General features: G+C 37.9%; 1 protein-coding gene across 33 annotated transcripts in view; it reads right to left on the bottom strand.

Annotated features, from left to right (window-relative positions):
• PTPRD (protein tyrosine phosphatase receptor type D) overlaps positions 1-25033 on the bottom strand; it is a 1372973-nt gene that overhangs the window by 401908 nt on the left and 946032 nt on the right. For all 33 annotated transcript variants that reach the window (XM_078436828.2, XM_078436827.2, XM_078436819.2 and 30 more), the window contains one exon: positions 12821-12987. In XM_078436828.2, the coding sequence (XP_078292954.2) occupies positions 12821-12884 (64 nt within the window). In that variant the 5' untranslated portion in view covers positions 12885-12987. The remainder of the gene's footprint in view (positions 1-12820; positions 12988-25033) is intronic.

The raw sequence follows: 25033 nt of genomic DNA on the forward strand, positions 1-25033 counted from the left end.
TGTGTATCAATGTGTTCATCTACCCAGAAAACAGCTGCCTTTAAGTACTTGTTATCTAGAACATCATCTGTGTTACAGTTCCTGAGAAGAAGGAAGAATGAAGCAACCACAGGTCCAAGGTTGCTCCTCAAGCTGACAGGTGCTTCATTTTCATGACAATAATCACCATGTATTTCAGCTATTTACTGGTGTATTTTAAACCACCTCAAAACTTGTTTTAAGGCAAAGATTTCTTTGCACAGGATTCGGCTCTGCAGGCTTCAGCTGGGTGGTCCTTCTCTTCCTCTCCACTGACATCACTCACGTGGCTTGCAGTCACCAGGAGGAGGCTGGACTCTGGCTGGAAAGCTAAGATGGCTTTGCTCATATACCTGGCTCTTCACCTGGGATGGCTACAACTTGTGTGGGTGGTCTAGGCATTTCTTTCTCTCCATGGGGTCCTTACTGCAGGGTAACTGGATATCTTTCTATGATAAGTCAAGGTGCCACAGAGTGGAAGTGGAAGCTCCCAGCCTTCTTCTTCTTGTTTTTTTTTTTTTTTTTTAATGTTTATTTATTTTATTTTTGAGAGAAAGAATAGGGTAGGGTCAGAGAGAGAGGGAGACAGAGAATCCCAAGCAGGCTCCGTGCTGTCGGCACAGAGCCTGACATGGGGCTCGAACCCACAAACTGTGAGATCATGATCTGAGCCGAAACCGAGAGTCAAACGATGGACTGGCTGAGGCCCCCAGATGCCCAGAAAGCTCCCAGACTTCTAAGGGGTAGGACCAGCACTGGAGTAGCATCACTTCTACAACATTCTACTGGTTAAAGCACAACCAAGTACCAACACACGTTCAAGGGGAGAGTCGTCTTGCTTCCCTTTGAGAGGTGCTGTAAAATACCCGGCCATGATTTCCTACCTATCACATTCTAGGAGGATGAGGACATCATGAGTACAGCGATAAAATCTTGAAGGCACACCTTACTGCTAACAATTTAGAATGATATGGACAAACAAGGAAGCCTATCGAAAAATAAAGGCCATTTTATAATAAAACACTGGTGGCAGAGAATGCAACATTTCCCAAACTGACAGTATTTTCTTCTTTTATTAAATTGAAAGGGGACAACAGCTTTTCTAAAAGCCATTTGATGCTTCTCTAATTCTTACATAGTGCATATACTGTGGCTATGATCTAATCTTTCCTCCATGACCCTGAATCCTCATTCTGACTGTCAGTGAGGCTCCTGGACAGCTGCCATGGAGCTGGGCCTCCCGGGCCTGTTGCACTGCCAGCATCACTCAAGCACTCTCCACACAGTTCTGACTGCCCTGCACTGTGAGTTCTTGTACCCGCTCTTTTTAACCCATCTGCCTCCTGCCTGGACAAAGAGTCAAGAGAGCTGAGTTCTAGGCCCTTCACCATTACCTATTCCCCTTTTTGCTCCAGGCAGTTCACCTGTTCTGACCCTTGGTTTCTTTTATCTGAGAAGTGGTGATAATAAAAAGTATACTGCCTACTTAGGCCTAGAGTTTTCAGGAACAGATTAAAAATAAAATGTGTTTAAATAACTATACAAGGGAAAGGTACTATCATAATCATTGCAAGGAGACAAAATTGCATTTTATTACTAAAATAAGAATAATATATTACAGAATTAATTTAATATTGTATAAAATACATACTTAATATAATAATAATGGCTACCATTTATTTAGTGCTTCCTGTGTTTTAGGCATAGTTCTAGCACCTTACATTGGCTAGTAGTTAATTTTCACAGCAACCCTACCATTACCATTTGATATGCTAGACCACAAAGCTGAGGCATGAAGAGATCAGACAATCTGCCTCTGGTCACACAGATATTAAATGGAACTATGACTGATATTTCCCAGTTTGCATAGCTGATTTCAAGAACTTCTGAAAGGTCTATCATACGTCTGACAAAACTTCCTCCTTCCAAACCCCATAGAAGTTAGAAGGGGAGCATTTACCTCTCCCAACCTCTGTCCCACAGTCTGTTCCAGAGCTGATGCACTAGGAGTGGTTCTAAACCAGAGGTGATTTTGTCCCCCAGGTCCCATTTGGCAATGTTAAAAGACACTTTGGTGGTCACAACTGAAGGCCAGGGTGCTAATGGTAGAAGCCAGGGAGGCTACTACATATTCTATGATAGTGAGGGCAGTTCCCAACAGCAAAGAATTCTTTAGCCCAAAATTTCAATTGTGTCAAACTTGGAGTACACTGATGGCAGAAACACAGCACAGAGAGACTTCACTTCGAGTTCAGCACATAGGAGACATCCAAATCTATGATGTAGATGCTTTTGTTTATTTGTTTGTTCTGTTTGTTGCTGCTCTAGGGTATATGCTGCTTAGTTCCTTGATCTGAAAATCATCTCAATAGGTGAAAATGCTAGACAGGCGATTTCTGCACACATCAGGCATTACAGTATATACGATGGGATGAAAACAAACCCTTACTGAATGCCTGCCGTGTATCAGGCATGTCAGAATTCCCAAAGAGTCAGAAGAATTAAGAAAATTATTCCAGGTAAGCAGAAGGGCAAGAATTTAAGCCAAATCTGGTTGTTTACAACATGTACTATTTTAGAGTAAATACATTTAAGTTATGGTTTAATAATCCTTATTCTATTTATTACTTTATATCCCCATGGGACTTAAAACTAAGTACAAATATGTTAAATCACATAAAATCAAGATTTTTTTTTTGGAAATGGAAGCGGTTAACCAGGAAAACTTTTATTTAAATGCTTTCATCTGTAAAGGAAATACATACTAAGAATCACTGAGGAGTCAATTGCTATCACCCTGACTAAATGGAAGCACGCAGAGCAAAGACCTATTAAAATTCCCTTCTTCCCTGCAAGTCAATGTTGCCGATCACCCTCCAATTACAGATCTGCTTTTCCTGCGTACCCTCCCCAGTCCTCTCCAGCTATGGATATCGATGAAGGAACATGCAGACTATTTACATGTTTCCAATGTAAAACTATCACCTGCTTTAAAAGAAACACAAAAGTGGCCAGAGATAAAGAGCAAAACGCAGACATTTGTGCTTTTGCTAGCCAAAGGCTTTAGTGTTTAAAATCTACATTGGCTGGTGCAAAGAAATTTCAGTTAAGCCGTTTAGACAATGATTTATAACTTGATCAGGAATGTAGGAAGTACCTACCTTCTAATGCATTATTTGCAGAAAATGTATTTATTTTGTTCTGGTAAGGGTTCACAGGACCCAAATCAAGTTTCACAGATAAATATCCCAAGAATATATTTGTTTCTTTACATCTCTGCCTAGCAATCCAAACTCCTTCCAAGGCCTACAGGGCCACAGGATCAAGCCCCTCCCTGCCTCTCCTACCTATCTCTTGCCACTTGTGCTTCAGTCTTCTGGGCCTTATTTTTTCCATTGAACATGCTGGGCTCCTCCTTTGAAAATCACTGCTCATTTTGTCTGGATGCACTGAATGCCACTTTTTCAGGGCTGGTCACTTCAGAACATCACTCAGCTTAAGCATTTTGTCTCATTAAGCAATACCTTCCACGATATAAAATGGAGTGTCCTGCCTCCTCCTCCCCCCTTACTGTCATGTACATCACCTTGTTTCATTATCTTTGAAGCATGTGTATCTATCCAAAGTCATACTGTTCATTTATTTTTTTGTCCATAACCTTGTGTTGTATTTTTGTCCATAACCTCTTTACATAGTGAGCACTCATTCAATGAAATATCATTACTTTTAATTTAACTGCTGTGATTTAAATGTGCTTTTTAAGGATAGATATTAGGGGGATTTTCTTTGTAATGACCTGAAATTACTATAGCTTAAAGCTATAAAGTACCTTTTCAGTGATAAACAATCCCTTTATAAAGACTTAGGGGAGGGGCGCTTGGGTGGCTCAGTTGGTTAAGCATCTGACATTGGCTCAGGTCATGATCTCACAGCTCATGAGTTCAAGCCCAGCATCGGGCTCTGTGCTGACAGTTTGGAGCCTGGAGCCTGCTTTGGATTCTGTGTCTCCCTTTCTCACTCTGTGTCTCCCACACTCATGCTCTGTCTCTCTGTCTCTCAAGAATGAATAAACATCAAAAAAATTAAAAAAAAAGAAGACTGAGGGGAAAATAAGTAAAATTAACAATAAACAACTAAGAAAGGAAAAAAAAAACTGCTGAAATGTATTTGTTATACTTCCTGTACTTTTAGCTCAAAAGTGAAGTCTTGCATGCTTTTTAAATTGAAGATATAAGTACTTAGCATATTTTAATGTTACATTTAATAACCATATTATAAAATGATTGTAATAACACTATGCTGTGATTTTGCAAAACCCATCACAAACCATAGACTGAATTTAAAACTTTGGTCAGAGAACAAAACTAAATTGAAATATTTTTGTACAGTCTGATTCCACCTTTTTACACAGATACTAACATAAAGATAAGTTCAAATAAAATGACCTAAAATAAACAACCAAAAAGGGAAATTATAAGAATGAGAAGTTATCTATTTTCGGAAAGAAATATATAATGCCATGTTAAAAATAAAGGATTACTTATCCTTCACTAGCCTGGTTTTCTCTTCCACTCCAAATCATAACGATCTGTTCCTGGTTCAAGTTCTAGGAGAGCATATCTTCACAATAGTCAACTAAAATATTCTTTCAGTGTCAAGGCTGTCCTCCCTAACCTCCACCACCCTGGTCCCTGTACCCCCATCAATCTGCATAGCTTCCAACCAGCCTCCCAACAGATCCAAGGCCACTCTGGCTGGCCTGGCTCCAAAGCTTCTCTACACTCAGCAGCCACAAGGATGTTTTTAAAATGCAAATTCCTTCCCTTCACTCCTCCAGCTGTTCCTAGAAGAAAAACCAAGATCTTGAACAAGTTCTATGAGGTCTTGCATTAGACAGTCTGTGCCTGTTGTCCAGCCCTATTTGAATTCTCTCTCCTCATTGTCTGGGATCCAGGAACATCCATCTTCTCATGCCCCAAAATATACTAGGTTATTCCCGTCTCAGGGCTCACAGGCATGTCCTTTCTTGGACCTTAACGGGTCTTTCAGGTATAGTTTATTTAGCTTCCATTCACCCACAAGATACTAGCTCAAAACTCATTTCCTCAGAGCTATGCATGTGATAAGGTTTAACAGAACTATATAACTTTAAAAAGTAAGTTGATATAAAACAAGTAAACTGTAGTTTAGTTAGTAGTATTGTGCCAACATTGATTTCCTGATTTTGATAATGTACTCTCATTATATAACATATTATCTTGAGGAAAACTGGGTGAAGGGTACATGGGAAATTCCTGTACAGTCTTTCAACTTCTTTTCAGCCTAAAATTATTCCAAAATTTAAAAAATGTCACTCCTTCAGGAAAGCTTTCTATTACTCTTCTGAACAGATGAGGCACTAAGCTCCTTATTTTCTTCCCTCAAATATTTAACGCAGTCCAAAAGTGTAAACTTTTGAGATTAATGTTAAATATTTGTCTACCCTGCTAGAGTGTAAGCCCTTTGGGGTAGGGATCATATCTCTTTATCTCACTATTGTGTCTCCAGTAGCTAAGTCAGTACTTGGCACAGGGAATGTGACCAATAAACATTTATTTAAAGAGACTATTAAATACATGAATGAGCCAATGAGTCAATGTCCTTTGGAAGCACAAATATATATAAAGATACATATTTACATATTTAAAAGATACTGCTCAAATTACGAAGTTAATGGGATAATAAATGTCAACAGAGATCTAAACATAGATGCTTCTAACTTGAAAATGATGCAAGCTAATGAGAAAAAAGGATAATAGCAACTAACATTTAGTAAATATCTAATCCAATTCAAGATGCTTTGCAAGCAGTTTTTTACTTAATCCTTATGATAACCATATCAAATGTGTGCTATTTTCAATCTTCATTTTACAGATGGGAGGCATACAGATATTTGTAACTTGCCCATGGTCAGAATAATTACATAGTAGAGGCAGGGTCTGAACGCGTACTTCAGCTTCTGAGTCCACAGTCGTAAGTACCACTTCCCACGTGGAGATAAATTCTGAAAACATTGCTTGAAACAGTTCTAAAGAGTGACCTATGACTTCTGAAGGTAGATGAAAAATGGATATGAAACCACATTCTTTACACTTTTGTATCTCTACCATCGTGCACAAAGTCTTCCATGGAGCAAGCAGATGGTACAAGTGTGCATGCGCACACACACTACTTTGTCAAATAACAAAAAGAAGCTAAAGGAAACTGAGGAAATAAAACAGACAAAATTATAGGTAAGAGAATGGGTTTCCATCCAATCGGCAGTACTTTTATCTTTGATTCTTAATTTCAAAGTGGACACTGGTTGGGGATTTTCCACAATTAAGTGAAGCAGAGCAAAGTGGGCAGGAGAGTCGGGGCTCCCAAACAAATCAAGGTCATTGGAAACACTAACGAAGTGAAGAAAGTTAAAGAAATTAAGAATGTAAAAGGAAAGAAGTGAGGAAATCATGGAACAGATTAATCAACTACCATCAGGCTATAACAAGGCTGCCATCAGGCTACCATCAGCAATAACAAGAAGTAATTCACCAGCATTTCAGATACCGTTCCATCTTTTGAGCCAAGGGTCTCCTCATAAACAGAGATCAGAGCTAAGAAACATGTCATACTTAGGATTTTTTTTTTTTAAATCAAGTCCCTCTACATTCAATAAAGTGTTTTTAAGTGCACGCATTGGTTGATTTTGTGACATATTCTTAACCTTACTAGGTAGGTACAGCTTTGCTGAGAGCAATTAATTTAGAAAGCTACAAATCCTCTGCAACGGAGCTTAAGGATCAGTAAAATAGCTGGAATATTTTCCTTGCTGCAGACAGCTGGATGTTGCTAATTTAGCTACTTTAAAATGAGGGGAGGAAGGAGGAGGGAAAGGCAAAGTTTTTATTTTGCCACACATCTGTAAATTCAGAGAAAGGGAAAACAAGGAAAGCATTGATAAGCTTGGTAAATGAACTGGATTTCTCCCTGCTCTTGTCAGTGAGCATGTCTATCATAACTGGCCTAAGGAAACCAGCACACTTTCCTTTAAGGTTACATACAACGAAGAGAATCTAGCCAAATTACTGGTTTAAGCAACATTTTACATTTTCTATTTTAAATAGTTTTATTGAAATATAATTCACAGAATACACAGATCACCCACTTAAGGTGTACAATTCAATGGCATTTGGTATGTTTATACTCAGTGCCATCACTCCACTCTAATTTTATTTTTATTTTTTAAGTTTATTGAGAGAGAGAGAGAGAGAGAGAGAGAGAGATGGAGGGCAAGAGGGAGAGGGAGAGAGAGAGAAGACCAGGCAGGCTCCATTGTCAGTGTGGAGCCCGATGCGAGGCTCAAACCCACAAACTGAAATCATGACATGAACTGAAATCAAGAGTCGGATGCTCAACCAACTGAGCCACCCCTGCGCCCAAAATTTTAGAACATTTTCATCACCCAAGCAATTTACCTTTTAAAGGATGGTTCTATGGTTTGTGATATATGTGTGTGTGTGTGTGTGTGTATGTGTGTGTGTGTGTATATACACATATATATACACATACATATATATACAATGTATAATCATATATATCATATATATCATATATTATATATAACCATATATATGATATATATAATATATATAATTATAATATATAATTATATGTATAAATATGTATATACATAAATATAATCATACCCAAACCATCACAATCTAAAGTGAAAATAAAAAGATATTTTTTAATGAAATATTGATGTTCTCAGTGTGAAATAGGCTGCTGCTGAAAGGTATGCATTTTGATGACCTATGAAAGACCTCTTCTCCATTTCTAACCTCATCTTGGAAGGTCCAACTACATGGTTAGGCTACTTCTCAGAAGTGATTCTGCAAAATGCAAACGGAATAATTTTGACCTGGCTTTTAATTATTTCCCTTTATTTTTTTTCCTTGCAGAATAATTTATGACCATATCAAAAGCCACTCATTTTCTTCCTTACCATGCTCACCTCAACTTCCAGTTTTCTGATCCAATGGCTCATATATTATACTATTTGCCTATAGGAAATATCTATAGCTCCTCTCTATGAGCATCTCAAAAAAGAATGCATTACAAAAAGCAACAGAACAGAAGGATGGAACACTTTCCATTAATTAGACCCAAGGCAAATTTAAATCGGTAATTCGAAGAGTGAAGCTTTTTTTTTTTAAAGCTTGACTAGCTTGACTAAATATGCTTCATAATTTTTCCTCTTGATCTTCAGTTTAATTAATGGGACAAGAGTTTTAAGAATCTTTTACGTATAGGACTTTATAGAGAAGCAAGCTAGGACTTTTAATGTGCTTCAAGAAAACCTGGTGTATCAAACACCAAAATTTTGATAATCTGTAGGTCAAATAAAAAAGCAGTTTAGCACAATACTTCACAAAACTGCTCAATAAAAATACTGGTTGCATAGCTTTGAAATAATGATATAACAGCTAACATTTATTAAAAATCTATCATGTGTCATCTACTGACTGTGTTTTACATTAACTCATTCAATGATCACAAAACCCAAGGGTAGGTTCTCTACTATACAATCATCATCATCATTATCATCATCACCATCATTCACATCTTAAAGTTAGGGAAACTGAGGCAAAGAGCACGTTGTATCACGTGCCAGATTACAAATGACAGCCAGAACTTAAAATCAGAGTCTGTCTTTAGAGCTCACTTTCTTAGCCATGCCAAAGAAACCAAGAAGTTTCACTGGATATAGTGATATACTACCAAAGAGGGGAAACACTAATTGATTTTACGTAAGACAGGAATATAGTGGGTAGACAGGGACTACAAGAAGCTTCCCTACAATAAGGGGGGGAAATGAGGATTTATTTGCCATCTCAGATGGAAAAATGTGAAAAAAAAAACAAAAAACAAAAAAGAGAAAATGGATGAACTAAGCCATTTGAGGAATTAAGCTATCAAAAGTCATGTTTCTAATGAAGATCCAATAAACATCCAGGTCAAATTATAGTTGTTAAAGTGTAAACTCAGGTCTAGACTGCAACAGTAGGCAGTCAGTGATTTCATTAGCATGAAACCAATTTGGTGAAAGAAGGTGCTACATGTAGGTTTATAGCCAGCATCTAGTTAAAAAACAAACAGAAAATGACTAGTAAACAGAAAACTAAAGCTAACATAAAACTACCACAAACTACTATGGAAACTCAGCCAAAAGAAAAATACCCACACCAGGACCACATTAATATAAATTTACCTTTAATTTGCATGCAAGTTATCACTGAACTGACCTCAATGAGACCAGATTTAAACCAAAATTTGACCTCAACCAGACCACTGCCTAACCCAGAACGAACGTCAGTCAGACCACCACCTAAACCAGAAACCTGGTTGGCCTGACATGAGGAAGGACTACTACTAGTGCTCAAACAGGAGTCCTGCTGAGACTACAACTCTACCACCTGTACACACTTTCAAGAAACAACAAGCAGAACCATTACAAGCACTCAAGACCCAGGGATGAAAAGAAATAAGAGCCATACACACATCTAGCCTTTTAAAATAATAGTGGGGATCTGTGGGGCATTTTAAATTGGCAATGGCAAAGACTGTAATTTTCTGCTAAAGGGATATTATCACAATTTTTCAACCTGGGTTTGAACCAAGGCTCATAAGAGCTCTCCTACTTAATGCAACATCACACCTAGCACTTACTATAACGTTCCACACAGCAGATGAAAATCCTGACTCCTTGGCTCTTTGGAGTTAATCATTTCAAAAGGCAGTGAGCAGAACACATTGAATTAGCATGGTAAACTAGAGTGGATTCTTTCCATTCCCCACCCCTACACAGTCCTCTTTCTCAAGTGGGAGGACACTTTTTTAAAAATTATTTCCTAGTTCTCAAATGGCTCTGACAAGCTACTATTAAATTTTGAAATAGAACTCCTGATTCCTTGCATAAATACAAAATACAGTTAGGTAAAAGAAAAACAAAATATGGCTAAAGGTGCTAACGAAAGCCTAGGGTAACAAACCAGTGACCCAGGTGCTGGATGCCTGAGAAATACTGTATTTAGATGATGATGGAAAAATATAATTTTTCTCCAGTGCTCATTATGTCTGGGTTTTTTCAGTGTTTTGTGAGAAGATAATGACCCAATTTAGTAGGTTATAATCCAAGAGCACCTGAATGGCTCAGTAGGTTAAGCATCCAACTTCAGCTCAGGTCATGGTCTCACAGTTCATGGGTTCGAGCCCTGCATTGGGCTCTGTGCCAACAGCTTGGAGCCTGGAGCCTGCTTCAGATTCTGTATCTCCTTCTCTCTCTGCCACTCCCCTGCTCACACTCTGTCTCTCTCTCAAAAACAATAAACATTAAAAAAATTAATAGGTTATAATCCAGATCCTACTTTCCCAATTATTGTTTGAACATCCTTCAGTGACTAGTCATATTTCCAGCTCCACCATGTGCTTTCCCATACAACAAATATCCTCCAATAGATTAATACGGGATGCTCTTTTTTCTTTCTAAATATACCTCAAAAAATATCGCCAATTCTTCCCCTTTCGCCAGAAACTCTCAGGTTATGCTACCCTACTCAACAACACTAAATGAATCTGCTAAAGGGAAAAGGTACTAAATAATCAAGGCTGAGTAGACAAGGACAAAACTAACTCATTTGACAGTTTCTTTAGTTACAATGGGAGGAGTGAGAGAGAATGTATTCTTTTTCAGGTTACATCTTGATTGAAAGCTGATATCATATAAACATACAACACGGTAAATATCTTAATTTAACTGAAAGGGGCTAATGCGGACTTGTTTTCCTTTTCAACAGCTACTGTAGAGGAGGTGCAGTGAAGGGGCATGCAGAAGGAGAAGGGGAGGAGGAGGGTAAAGGGAAGGGGAGCAGGAGGGTAAGGAGTAGGTGATGATCATCTGGAGTGTAGATTGTTTTTTAAGACATTATTTTATGGGGCACCTGGGTGGCTCAGTCGGTTAGGTGTCCGACTCTTGATTTTGGTTCAGGTCATGATCGCACCGTTCTGAGGATCAAGCTCCACATCGGGCTCTGTGCTGACAGTGCAGAGCCTGCTTGGGATTCTGTTTCCCTCCCTCTTTCTCTCTGCCCCTCCCCTGCTCCCACTCTAACATAATTTTAAGAGTACTTGGCATCTGTCTGCCACTTTTCACCAGAGATTTAAGCAAAGTATAGCTGCTCAGTAGAAGAACATTTCTACTTATCTGGAAAGATAACTCTGTGGATAGATGACAATTACCTCTAGCAACTTTATGAAAATCTCTAACTGCGATCTGAAATTAAAGTGGGTCCCCAGGGTGCTGATATGCTTTTGCCAAAAATTAACAATTGTAAAACAACGTACTCTTTCATTCTAGCCAAAACAGAAAAATAAAGCCATATGCCTGATTTCTTTAATAAACTAAATTTAGATTACTACTTTAAAATAGATTCTGACATAAATGGCTTTAAAATAACAAGAGCATCTTTCATTTGGGTCTTTTCCCAGTTAATTATTTGCTGGCATTGTCCTAGACATTCCTTGGCTTCACCTTAAACCAACACTCCCAAGTGCTAATTAGGAGACTATATACATTATTAACCAGAGAATGTGCTTAAAACATGCATGTTCCATATGTATCCTGTTATTAACATGATTCCTTTCAGTCCTGGAAAGCTCTCTTTAGAAAATAGAGTCCCTATTTAAACAAAGAAATTGGCTGCTATTGAGGAAATTTTTGTCAAAATTCAATTAATAGGTAGGGGCCAACAGGACACAGGATCCTTGTCTTCGAAACATCCTCAACATGAATCAAATTTCATCTCACGGAAACAGTCAGCAGAAGGAAAAGTTAATGCCTGCAGATGTTATATGTTTTCCTAGTACCAGGGGACTCCCAAAGAGAATGGCCGACTCTCACATGAGCCATACCATTCCTGAGAAACCAGACATGTCAGTGAGCCCAAGCCAGAGGCATGCCTTTTCCAGTACTATCTCTACCAAAAGACCCTGGGCCAGATGGGAAAAGAAACATATGTAAACAAGGTAGACCTAATGATTTCCTAATTACGAAGGAGATATGATCTTCTCATTAATTGGCAAGCTAATTGACCACAATCTCAGTTTCATAAATTGAGTCCAATAAAGCAAACTTTGGTGTCTGTACTCCACAGAATTCTCCTCACACTTCCACACCCTTCATTCAGCCACAAAGTTGTCAGTTCTGCTTGATTTGTTTGAATACTGTACTCGACGACAGCTGTCGGAAACAGTACATTAGAACAGCTGCTATGACAGCTACAAGGGGCTTGGAGGTTTAATTGGGCTCAATGTGACATTGTGCATTTTTCTAAACTTAGAAAGTTCCACAAAAGTAAAGAAATTTCTAATGTGTCTGAACGATGTTTACTTATTGGCACCACCAACTGGTTAACCCCGATTTGAGTTATATCATTGGGCTCATAGTATCTTTGCCACCAGGGTTGGTGAGACAAAAAAAAAAAAAAAAAAAAAGACAGTAGAAGCAGTTAGATGCACAAGAAAAGGGGCATTAAGAGAGAGGAAATGGTAAGGAAGTCACGTCAATAATCTCTTTCAAAGGCTGGCTGGTAGCCAAGGAGGATCCCACAGTGTCTCAGGATTTACTTCCTAAGGAAACGTATTCAGAGGCCCTGAGCCTGGTGCCAGCTGCCAACAAAACCGCTCATTACAGTCACAGCCCCGTGAAGAAGGGAGAATGGCTTACTCTCAGCATCCGCGCGGAGGAAGAAAGCGAGAAGCAGCAACAGCGGCCTGGCTACGTGCACCATCCTGCAGCTTGGCAGCGGCCTGAGCTGGCAGTTTGGAATCACTGCCTCGGAAGCTTCAGCGAGTCTGTCCGATCAGAAATTTCAGCTGGAACTCTTTCAGAGCCTGTAAGGGGAGAGGAAGACAAAAGAAAGGAAACACAAGGACGCTTAGATTTTTTACTCTTTTCCTCTTGTTCCATCACAAACACCACGAGACACGATCCATTGTAAACACCCAAGACATTGTAACTGTGATGCCTTTGTTTTAGAAGGGAAATAACTTGGTTCGAAAAATGGGGCAGCTGTGGCACATCTCGTGCCCATTGTCAGGCTACCCTAAAGCCAACCACCTTGAATGGCACTCTCTGCTTGTGCCACCTTTTGGGCAACGCTGTGCGAGAAGAAACTGTCACTTCTTATGAAACACTATGTGAATGCATCAGTGGAAGAAAAAACAGCAATGCTATGAGACAGATTTAAGGGAAGCTCCACCGTGCTGGATAAAAGTCTATTATTGACAGAATAGTGGAAGCTGCTTTCTTGGCACGAGGTGAAGTGACAGGGCTAATTCAACTTCTCCAGCTAAATGGGAGAGGTTAGAATTTTTTACACTAGCACGTTTGGCTTCTTCCCTGAAGACACATCAATGTTCAAGTCTAGTTTGGCTTCAGTAAGTCAAAACAATAGTTAGCATGAGCCTATTTGCTTTAACAGGATTTGTATATGTCTCCTGGGCAATAGCTTTGCTTTCTCAATCTCCTACGTAAAACTGATAAACTGCGAACTGTAGAGAGCCTACTGGGTGCAAGTACACTTAGTATACAGTGCCATGGAGCACAAAAAATGAGTCAAATTCTGTCCTCTGTGACTTTCCAGCTCAGTAGAGAAAATAAGACCGTCACATCTGATGACTACTATAAGTTGAGAAGTGATGAGTGCCAGGAAAAGAAAACCAAATAATGCCATAAAAGACAGGATCTGGAATGGTATCATAGATAAAGCAGTATCTCAAAGTAGGCCTAGGAGTGTAGGCAGGATTTAACCAAAAAGAGGAAAGGCATTCCAGGAATTCTATTAAAGGCAGGGCAGTGGGAAAGGAACTTTGGAAAAGATGAGTCTCCAGGTTTGGCTGGAGTAGGGCTTCCCAAATATCTATATGCATTACAACCTCCTGGAAGGCTTGTTAAAACAGAAACCTGGTCGCCACCCCCAGGGTCTGTAGTTCACTAGGTCCGTGATGGGGTCCCAGAATTTACATTTCTAACAAGTTTCTGATGCAGCTGGTACAGGGACAACATTGAGACCACTGGCCTGGTGTGATAACTCATTAGGAAATCAGAAGGAGAGGAGGCAAAAGAAAATGGCTCAGGATTTAAAAAAAAAAAAAAACAAAAACACACACACAAAAGAAAAAGAAAAAAGGTCACAGTGAGCCTTGAATGTCAATCTAACTCAACCAGCCAATTATTCAGCAAACCACAAATAAAACTACTTAATGTTTTAGAGCAGAAGAACAAGGAAATAGGCTTTGGGAAGATAAACTGACATGTACATGTGGAAATATTAGGCCAGAGCAAGAGTCCCAGGTGAGAAGAAACACAGACCACACAGCTATGGTGGTCCTGGCAGTAACTGGAAAGAAGAGAAGGCAATGATTAGGTCCAAGCAATAATTTGAAGTATGACTCTTCAGGTGATAAATAATTGTTTTTATAGGAACCTTCAACAAATCTAGCACACATCTTGAAGTGTTTTTTGCTTGTTTGTCTTTAAAGTTTATTTATTTGAGAGAGAGAGAGAGAGCATGAGAGAGAGCAGTGGGGGGGGGGGGGGGGAGGGGGCAGAGAGAAAGGGAGAGTGCTGTCAGCACAGGCTCAATCTCCAAAAACGTGAGATCATAACTTGAGCCGAAATCAAGAGTCGGACACTTAATCAACTGAGCCACCCAGGCGCCCCAGGCACAGCATCTTATACACAGTAGCCTTTCAATATGGAGAGAGTAATGAATGCTACTGCTTCCTCTATCATTGTGAGAACTTGAGCATGACAATCAGAATGTGTTTGCCAAATGAAACAGTATACCTTTAAGTTTTGTATATTGGAATACTTGAAACACATACAAAATTCTTGACAGGAAATTCTAGAGCTATCCAGAAATAACCTAATCCACTAAAATGACTTGTACTTTCGAAAGTACTGTAGTGCAGATACTACAGTGTATCTTTTCTGAAACTGAGCTTGAGGCTGAGAATAAAAAAATTTAAAAAGATCTTATCTTGTTCATTACTATGCATGAGTGGTTTAAATGAAGGAAAGATAAAACTAAAAGAAAGAGTGGGAGATCATTCTAATTACCAATCCACTAGGTAACCCTTTTTATTTTTAACAGATTTGCGGGTGGCATAAAGCGGTAAGTTATACATTGAAACACATCTACTTGAAACCAAAAGCTAGCCAGCTGTTCCAAATCTGCTACTGTTATCAATCTCATCAGGAAAACAACTTATTAGGCAGTTCACAGCTATCAAATGCTAAAATTCTCCAAACTTCATAGGAAAAGTGCTGAAAGAATCAGCTCTCCTCCCCTCCCCCTCTCTCTGTCCCCATCCTCATGCCAGCATTTCAAATGACAGCAAAGTCCAGGAGACATCAGTCCTGTCGGACTCAATTTGTGTCTGTGCAAGCGTATCAGAGCCAACTGCTACATAATGACTCGGTACGATCACAGAGATGGAGATGTATGAAATGCTCTCTCAGGGAAGAAGTGATTTGGCTTTTTCCTCTGCCTGACTGAAGTGGCATAAGAAGACCAAATTCTTCCAAATGAGCCTACAAATGTTACCTCTGGACTTAAAACAGTGATAGGATCTAGGAATGAATGCAGCTGAAGCGCATACATATTTATACTTAAATGGGCTATGTCCTTGGCCTGATTCGACAAAAGGAGATCAGAGGTGTGAAGATAAAACCTATTCGAGATGTTCATTCCAGCTAATCTCCACTCCATATCTTGTTTATTACTTGGAAACTTTGCCAAAAAGGAAATGCTGGCTTGCATATCAGTAACGTGGAATTTAAATTTTAGAACAAAAATGGGAAATGGATTTTTAAAGGAAACACTGACAGCGAAAATAATGAGGATGAATGAATATTACAAGTAGTTTCCATTAGCCTAGAGAAAGGGTTGCCAAGCACTTTGCAACAAAAAGAACAGGAAAAGGGGTTCAGGGATATTAAAAACACCGTGGTTTAGCTTACATCACAAATTACTGTGAGTGTGTTCAATAGCCCTCAGCAGAGGCTAACTCTGATTTTTATATGCCTTGTCCTTTGTGCCTTTCCTTCACTGGGACAAGCCAATAAAACTGAACCATGCAGGTAAAATGAAAGATACACACACACACACACACACACACACACACACACACACACATTTAAAACTCTCTGGTTTCTTATTGCTTGCAGGACAAAGATCCTTTTAAGGAACTATAATTTTGTTGATTTTTCAATTAGCCAAATACTACTTTTGTGTTTCTGTACATTGCATGACCTCAAAAGCTAACAGTTCAGAGGTGCACAATATAATTTGAAACGGAATAACAAAAAGTACACTTGCCTAAAAGCCTCAACAAATCACTGTTTCAAGTGATCACATAAACTGCCATCTACTCAACGCCTTATCTTCAATTTAACATTGTAACCCTTTCCTGTAATAAGTATATTCATATTCAAACTAATATTCATGCTGAAGGATTTTTCCCAGCTTTCTGAATTGTGGTATGTGTTTCTGTAGATTGTGTTAACATAACAGAAAAAAAGGCATAATGGAACTTTTCTTTCCTTAAAATTAGAATCCTGATTTCCCTAGGAAAATGAATGATTGTCAGTTTTATGCAGGAAATATGCAAAATGAGTGTGCAACATCTTGTCCTACCAGGAAGTAATGAGACTTTCGGGAACTACTAGGTCATATCCAAAAAAGGGAGCCGAGGTGATGAGGCTCCCTTCAGCTAAATGGAGGAGATTCTGGTGGCCAGAAGGAAAACTGCAATTAACTGAATGAAACATATCCTACTAAAATCTGTGAGTTCATCACTTTAAAAATAATTTTTTAAAAATTAATAGGTCATCCAGAAGGCAGTTAAAGAATCAAATCATTCTGAAAAGAGTGAGAGAAAGGGAAAGAATTTTTCATTAAAAAAAAATGTCCATAGAACTTAAAAATACAAACAACAAAAAAACCCTGCTGTCACTAGCAAATCAGAGATCATTGTTTATATCCCATTTTTATAATTTTGCCTTTTTCTTATCTAACAACACCATGCTCTCAATTCTAGACTCTAAGAAACAGTAATATTGTAATGATACTTAACTGAGCATTTCTTCATATAGATATCTATTAAGTTAGGGGGATGGTGTAGTAAGGAGGAAGTCCCAAAATGTTGTGACTTCTTTCTATCAACCTTCCAAACCAGTCCACTCTCTCTAAATCGACTAGACAGGCTTCCAATCATTTAAGAGAAGCAACCGTTTGTGCACAACATGTGCTACCAGGAAACCCCAATTTGTAAAACAGACATAAGCAGGGGCTGCTGTGGCTGAAGCTAGGAGTTGGGGAGCCTGGAGTTTACAGCAAGCTGACAGAGGCCCCTGAAGGCCATCAGGGAACTCCCTGTCCTCAGTGCACAGCTACAACACAAGGACACAAAAATAAATAAATAAATAAATAAATAAATAAATAAATAAATAATAAATACACTTTCAACATTTCACTTATTTGTGAGGATTTTCCACGAGGAGATAGCCCTCTAAATATTTTATCACGAGATAGGACAAAAATCCTCCAGCGCTATCCAATAAAACATTCTGGAAATGTTCCTTATCTGCACTCATAATTGGCTACTTTAAACGGAGCTAGTGAAACAAGAGAAATAAACATTTTATTGTATTTAAGTTTAATTTAAGCTTAAATGGCCACATGTGGCTAGTGGCTGCCCTCTTGGGACAGCACAGACTATGGTTACTTGCTTCAACAGCCTGAACATCATGGCTGTAAATGAGGCTTGGATTTTAGGGCTGGAGATGAAAACAGTGAGTTGGGAACCCTTAGTCCTTGTAGTCTTTGCTTCCTCATAATCAGACTCTAAAGATTCATTGTGTTATATGAGGAAACCTACTTAACCTCTGGGCCAAATACTTCTCTATGGCTATTCCATCCCCTGGCAAAATAAATAAATAAATAAATAAATAAGAACTTAAGCTTATTTATTTTAAGAGAGCAAGTGAGCGAGAGCAGGGGAGGGGCAGAGAGAGAGAAGGAGAGAGAGAATCCCAAGCAGGCTCCATGCTCAGCTCTGAGCCTGACATGGGGCTCGAATCCACAAAGCATTAGATCATGACCTGAGCTGAAATCAAGAGTCAGATGCTTAACTGACTCAGCCACCCAGGTGCCTCATCTTTTTTTTTTTTTTTTTTTTTTTTTAATGACTCCATGGAATGTAAAGGAAGGATCAGTAAGTGGGTTAAGTGTATAACTGGAAAATGTCCAAATAGAAATTTTATTATTAAAAAGAGGCATTTGTGTTTCATATCATGGCCAGAAAAGTTTTTTTTTTTTTCCCACTAGTGAAAGTCCTTCTTTCATGTAATAGAAATGGGAGCTTCTGACAGCAAAAACATGCCACATCTCATAAACAGGAAAGACAAGCATACTTCTGCACATCCATGGGGAATGATTTGTATAGTTCTTATGAAATGGCTACATCTGATTAATTAATATCAGTGAGGAATATGGAAAACATTATTTAATACATGCAGCACCAAAAGCCTCAATGCCCATTATGAAAACTGCTGCTGAGAAAACGGAGAACAGTGGATAAAGGCTATTAAGTTAAATAACACACTGATAAAATAACTGTATATCCAATCCATGCCAGATAAAACACTCAAATCTAAAGGATATTAGGAATTATTTTTATGAGTGAAATTCAAATCTTCTTAAAATGATACTCTTTCACATAATGGCACATCATATCAAAAACTCTTTTTTTTTTTTTTTTTTTTTTTCAAATTTTGGTCCTAAACATGCTTACATGGAAATAAGTTGGGGGTGGGTGGGAGATTTCATGAGTTATCACATATAAATACAAAATAATAATTCAATCATCTTATTTTTGGAGTAGGCTATGAAGACACCAAGAAACTCTAAGTAAGCAAACAGTAATTCTTTGAAAGAATCAACTGAATTATAAGAATATCTGAAGAGTAAAATGATACCTATCAATATGGATACTATAAAAGGCTCTCTACATGCTTAGTTTTAATACATACAGAGACAAGCCAATTATCTGAGCTTAATATAGTATGATTCACTTTCTAAGTCACTATCAATAACATCTCTACAAAATGTCAAAACTTTACATTTGGAGCAAACATAGTTACTTTCATTAATGACAAAAGGACATTATTAACTTTGATTATGTTTTTCTCTTTCAAGAAGTAAAAGTGAAGTATGCCATGAGGAAAAAAAAAAACAGATAATGAAGAAAAAAAAAAAAACAAAACAAAACACCTTATGTCCCTGCCTATTTTACCTCTACAAATGGAACTATAATTATGATTTGAAGTGGAGGAGAGTTTTAGAAAAAGCAAGTAATTTCTTTAAATGATTATTGCATGTAACTACTTCTATCTAGTGTTATGTGATGATGGTGGAAACTGGCAATGGAAAAGTTCAAATACAAGTCTATTCAGCTTGCTATTGGGACTCTGTTATCTGTTGCATTCTTCCAGAAACATATACAACAGATTCTATTATATTAATCTTTGGGCACCTTTAAATGGACGTGAAACCATCATTCCTAACTCACTATACCTGATTTTCATTACCTTAAAATCGAAAAGGGTGTTCTTCTTTCACACATATAAAATATTTCTTGTTTAAAATGCACTTAGTTTTTAAAATATATTATGGGTAATAAGGCATTAATCGTTATTATGTTCATTTTATTTATTTCCATCAACACATAGTGGAAAAGAAATCAAGCAATACATGATACATTTTATTTATTTACTGTGAAAAATAAATTTTTACATTTGTTGGGAAATTATCATTCCCTTTAGCACTGATTACTTTTTTTTTTTCTTGAAAGTATTTTAAAAGCAAAATGAAGGGCCTTTTAATTGTTGTTAAATCCTTCCATACTAGAGCTCAATGAGAACCGATTTTTGCCTACTCACAGGTGCTAGGACTATAATTCCATGCTCAGAATGATCAAAGCTCTAGACTAGTAGCTCACAATTGAGAATGATTTTGCCACCTCCCCAGGGACATTTGGTAATGTCTGGAGAGATTTTTTGTTGTCACAACATAAAGGGAGCTAATGACATATAAGAGGTTGAGGACAGGGATGCTACTAAATATCTCAGAAGGCACAGTATACTCCCTCCTGTACCCGTCAAGAATTAACTGCCCAAAATGTCAACAGTGTCGACATTGGGAAACACTGTCCAAGAATAGTTCATTAATGTTGAGGAATAAAAAAAAATGTTCAGGAATTTTCAAGACCTGTTTCTATTACACTGTTTTCTAAACCCAATAATCGGAGGTGTTTTCAGTGCAGTTTTAGTATATAAACTCAAAACAGATTTGAATCTCTGGGCATGGCAGTCAAAACACTATGGATGACTCCCAAATTTCCCTTTTTGTCCTGAGCTAGAATTGAAATTGGCTTGCCTTATGGGAAGTTCAGTTCACAGGCTTAGGTGACATAAATATTGTCACCAATTAAAGAATGAATCTGTTAAATGGAGCAGACATTGTTGCACTGATGTCTGTCAGTGAATAGACATGGTTCCCATTTCTCATGCTGGGAGCTCAGCTCTTCTCTGAGGGAACAGTCCCAGGATGGAAATATCCAGTTCTAAGGAATGTTCTTTCAAATCACTGCCAGCAACAGAAAGAGAGAGGTCACCATGAATGGCTGGAGAATGTGGAATTAAGGAATATTCTCTTCATTTTCCCAATATTGACCTCATGACATAGGCTGGTGTCTCTTTGAAAATCTCTGAACAACACACACAGTAGAAGAATTCGATTCTCTGTAGATAACCCACATATTTGGTTATTAAAACAAATAGAAACATAACCTAAAGAAAGGTAGACAGGACAAATATTAATCAGAGATATTCCATATACACTCTCCTCCTCACTTGCACATTTATTGTATTCAGTTATATTACATTCTTCTTCATTGTTAGTACCTTCTTCACATCTATGAGTCTCCTTGAATGGAACCATAAATTGATAAAAATCACAAAAAAATTACAGGTAATCTTGGGCAATCCCTTCTATTAGCAGACAATGAATGAAGTGAAAGAACATAATTGAATTAATAACCTCAGAATATACTTCTGGTTAGTCTCAGAGGAGGGTTCAAAACCCAGGCCAATTTTATATCTCATATAGCATGCTGCTTCTATCATCTCTGATTTATATAATGGAGACCCTAGCTTAGATGAAGCCATGATTAATTCTAAAATGAGCAACATAAAGAAAAAGCCTCTCCTTTAATTGGAAGAGAAACAATATAAGGATTCACTCTAATGAAGAAGGAAGAAAACTTTAGAAAGGGTGTATAGGAAGAAAGGATGAGAGAATCTCACTGGATAAAATACTTGACAGTCATTGTCCTAGATGGATAAATAATTCACAAATTAAAGTTTACACCGTGAGTCAAAAATTCTCCAAAAGGTCAGTCTTTAACTCAATAACCCATTATTGTGTATTTGAGTATCTTAGAGCCAAACAGTTAACAGGTGTGTTTAGAAACAGAAATGATTAACCAGAAATGGATTTTCAAATATTCTCACAAGTTAGTAATTGAATTAATGACATGCAGGCACATGTTTGTATCACCAAAAGCATATCTATTTTGTATATTACCATCAAGTTCTTTTTTATGGGGTTTTCTCTTTTATTTAAATTTTACCAAGGATACATTTTGACTAATTGGAAATAAATAAGAATGTGTTAGATAGTGAAGGCACAGAGTTATACAGGACAGTTATCCAAGCAGAAAGATACTGGTCTGAGTGCTCTTTACTATAAAGTTGCTTAGGGCAACATGGCCATATTGAAAGAAGAAATGAAGACATACAATGGCTATTTTTCAAAAGCAGTTGGCATTATAAAGTGATTTGATAATAAAGTACAAAAATTTCCTGCAGCAATAAAAGCACTATGCATTTCCCATACCAAGATGTGTCAGACAGGCAATGAAAAAAAAAATTTTTCCCATAGTCACCCTTTTAGAAAATATATTCCAGACCTCCGGAAAAAGGCTTTTGTAAAATACTGTCGTTTTTATTACATTTCTATAAAATCCTCAAAGAAAAAAAAATACACAGTACCTATATCAGAAAAAAGAGTTTAAAGTCATTCAAAGCCTACTTGCAAACTGGATGTAATAACTTCCTCACTACCAAACTTTCCGGATACTGACTATATAATCTTAAATGAGTGGCTCATGTGACTAAAAGAAAAGAAAATGTCAAATAACATCAACTAAACTTCTCTGCTAGGTTTAGGCATCATCACAGAAACATTCTGACACGCAGATTTTTATATTCCAAAGTAGGAAAGTAGCCAGGTACTAATATGAGCAGACCCAAGTCAGGGGAGGGAACAGGCAATGGTGCTGGCAGGCGAGTGCTGGGGGATCAAGCCCCAAATTAAAACGCCATCCTTTAAGGAGTCTCTCTACCTTTTGTGATATGTCCTATGATGTTTCCTTCACAAACTTACTAGGCTGGCCCTATTCTTTAATATGTTTCCTTTAATATTTTTTAAATCATAGATTTAACCATGATGTGTTATCGTATCACCTTGTAAAAATCTTTTGCAAACCTAAGCTTTTAGAAAAGGTGGTTACTTTCTCCCACGGCACTGTCATTAGGGTCAAACTATTCATAGCATAAATCTTCATCATTTTTGGGGTGCTTGGGTGGCTCAGTCGCTTAAGCGTCCCACTCTTGACCTCAGCTCAGGTCATGATCTCACAGTTTGTGAGTTCGACCCCTGTATAGGGCTGTGCTTTGATAGCATAGAGCCTGCTTGGGATTCGGTCTCTCCCTCTCTCCGCCCATCCCCTGCTTGCACTCTGTTTCTTTCTCTCAAAATAAATAAATAAGCTTAAAAAAACTTCATCACTTTCAAACTTATCACTTTATATTTATGTATACATTCCACACATAAATATGGTACACACAGGCCATACACAAATATAGTGCATGTTTAAAAATGCATGTGAAAAATATGTATTTAACATATTATATATAGCTACTATATTACTAATGAACTACATATATTATCAAAGACACAAAATTAGACATTTTTTAAGTGAGATAAAAAACAAATAAAATTTCTATGATTCTCTCCCAGGTCAAACAAGTCATTGGAGTTCCATTGTTCTAGATGTTCCACAATGTGGATTATTTTCACATACACTTCAGGTGGCAATGGATAAAAAAAGAGAGCTTTTACTCATTTGTCCAGCAACGCCCTTCTGGAGTCAAACACTTGTTGTAATAACCAAATGTTAAAGGCTCGATGTGACAGCTGATGTCAACATGATGTAACACAGAGGAGAAAAGACACTGTTTTTTTGAGAGGTTCATACAATGTCCTTGTTTTATAATTGTAAGCCATCTATCCTAAGCTAGAATAACTTTTACACATCAACTGTGTTTTTGTTTTAAAAATGAATTCCTTCATTCTTCTGCTCCAGAAATATTTCTGAATACCAGGCTTGGCGACAGGTACAGAGACATAACAATGCACAGGACAACAAGTTCCCTGATACATTCGGGGCAAGGAGGTAGAAAAAGTAAGAGTTTTCCAGGTTAAGGGATCAGACTGTCCAGGGCAGAGACTGAGGCCCAGTGAGCCAGGCAGTGTGTGGTAGGCTGGGAAAGCAAACTGGGTCCAGACTGCACAGGACCTGGAGGCCACACTGCAGACACCGGATTGCATTTGAAATGCAGTGGGAAGACACTGGTGGGCTTTATGTTATGGAGTGACATGGTCTGAATTGTATTTAGATGGCTTCTCCAGTGGCTGTGTGCCAATGGTTTTAAAAATGCAGTTCTCCCTCACCCTCCGCCGCCCCCCCCCCCCACCACCGGCCCACCCAGCTCCAAGTTTCTGCAGAACCTTCCACTCTATTTATGTGGGCATTGCCATTGTACTCTGCTGTGAAGTCTTTTGACCGTTTCACTTTTCAAGGACCCTGTGGCACTGTCCCTTTCCCAATTCTGTTTAAAACAACCAGAAATAATGTGTTGCTTTTCATTGTTTTGAGTCACTGCTCTCTGTTCCTAGATAGCAACAGGCCCTGGAAAACCAAATGAATTTTCTTTATGGTGGGGCTCACTTTAACACACTTTAAATTTTTTACTTGAAAAGTAAAGTACCTGATGTTAGTTCTCATTTGCATTCCTGAAATCTAGAAAAAAAATCTGCTTTCATGTACAAAGGGACAGTAGGCACACTAGATCTCTGTAGTCACACTTTTGAATCTGTGATTCCGGAAAGGCTTTCTACCCACACTTAAAAAAAAAAAAAGTTTCTAAAGTTTGGTACATCAAAGTCTTGTTTTGACCCTTTTAAACCTTGTAATATTAGCAGTGATACTAATATCCAATAGTACACTGCATTCACACTATTCGAAAACACAGCCATTCCAATAATTCAAAAATCCTTTATTTCAGGATTTAGAAGCTAGGTCCTACTTTGAGTCAGTTACTGGCTAGTTTCCCAAATTAGCTTTTTGGTCTCAGCTATCTTGTCCATTTCATCCCTCAGGTTTTCACTCCAGGATTTCTTCCATTATTATAGCAAGGCCTTTAACACCCCAACATGCAGGCATTTAATTCCTTATTTTTTTTCTTATTAGTTACCTAAACTTGAAACTGTTAGTAATTAACCTATTTAACCTATAATGTAAAAATACATTATAGAGCACTACAGTTTGTTGGACAAGAGATACAGCAGGTAACCAAGAAAATGCCACCTTACTCAGTCTCTCTAATAAAGGAATCTATTCCTCCTCTAGTCATTCCTGCCACTTGCCTTGGCCAACAGAATAGGTCAGAAATGACATTGTGCACATT

This window comes from Panthera onca, chromosome D4, assembly GCF_046562875.1.
Source record: "Panthera onca isolate mPanOnc1 chromosome D4, mPanOnc1 haplotype 2, whole genome shotgun sequence".
Classification (NCBI taxonomy): domain Eukaryota; kingdom Metazoa; phylum Chordata; class Mammalia; order Carnivora; family Felidae; genus Panthera; species Panthera onca.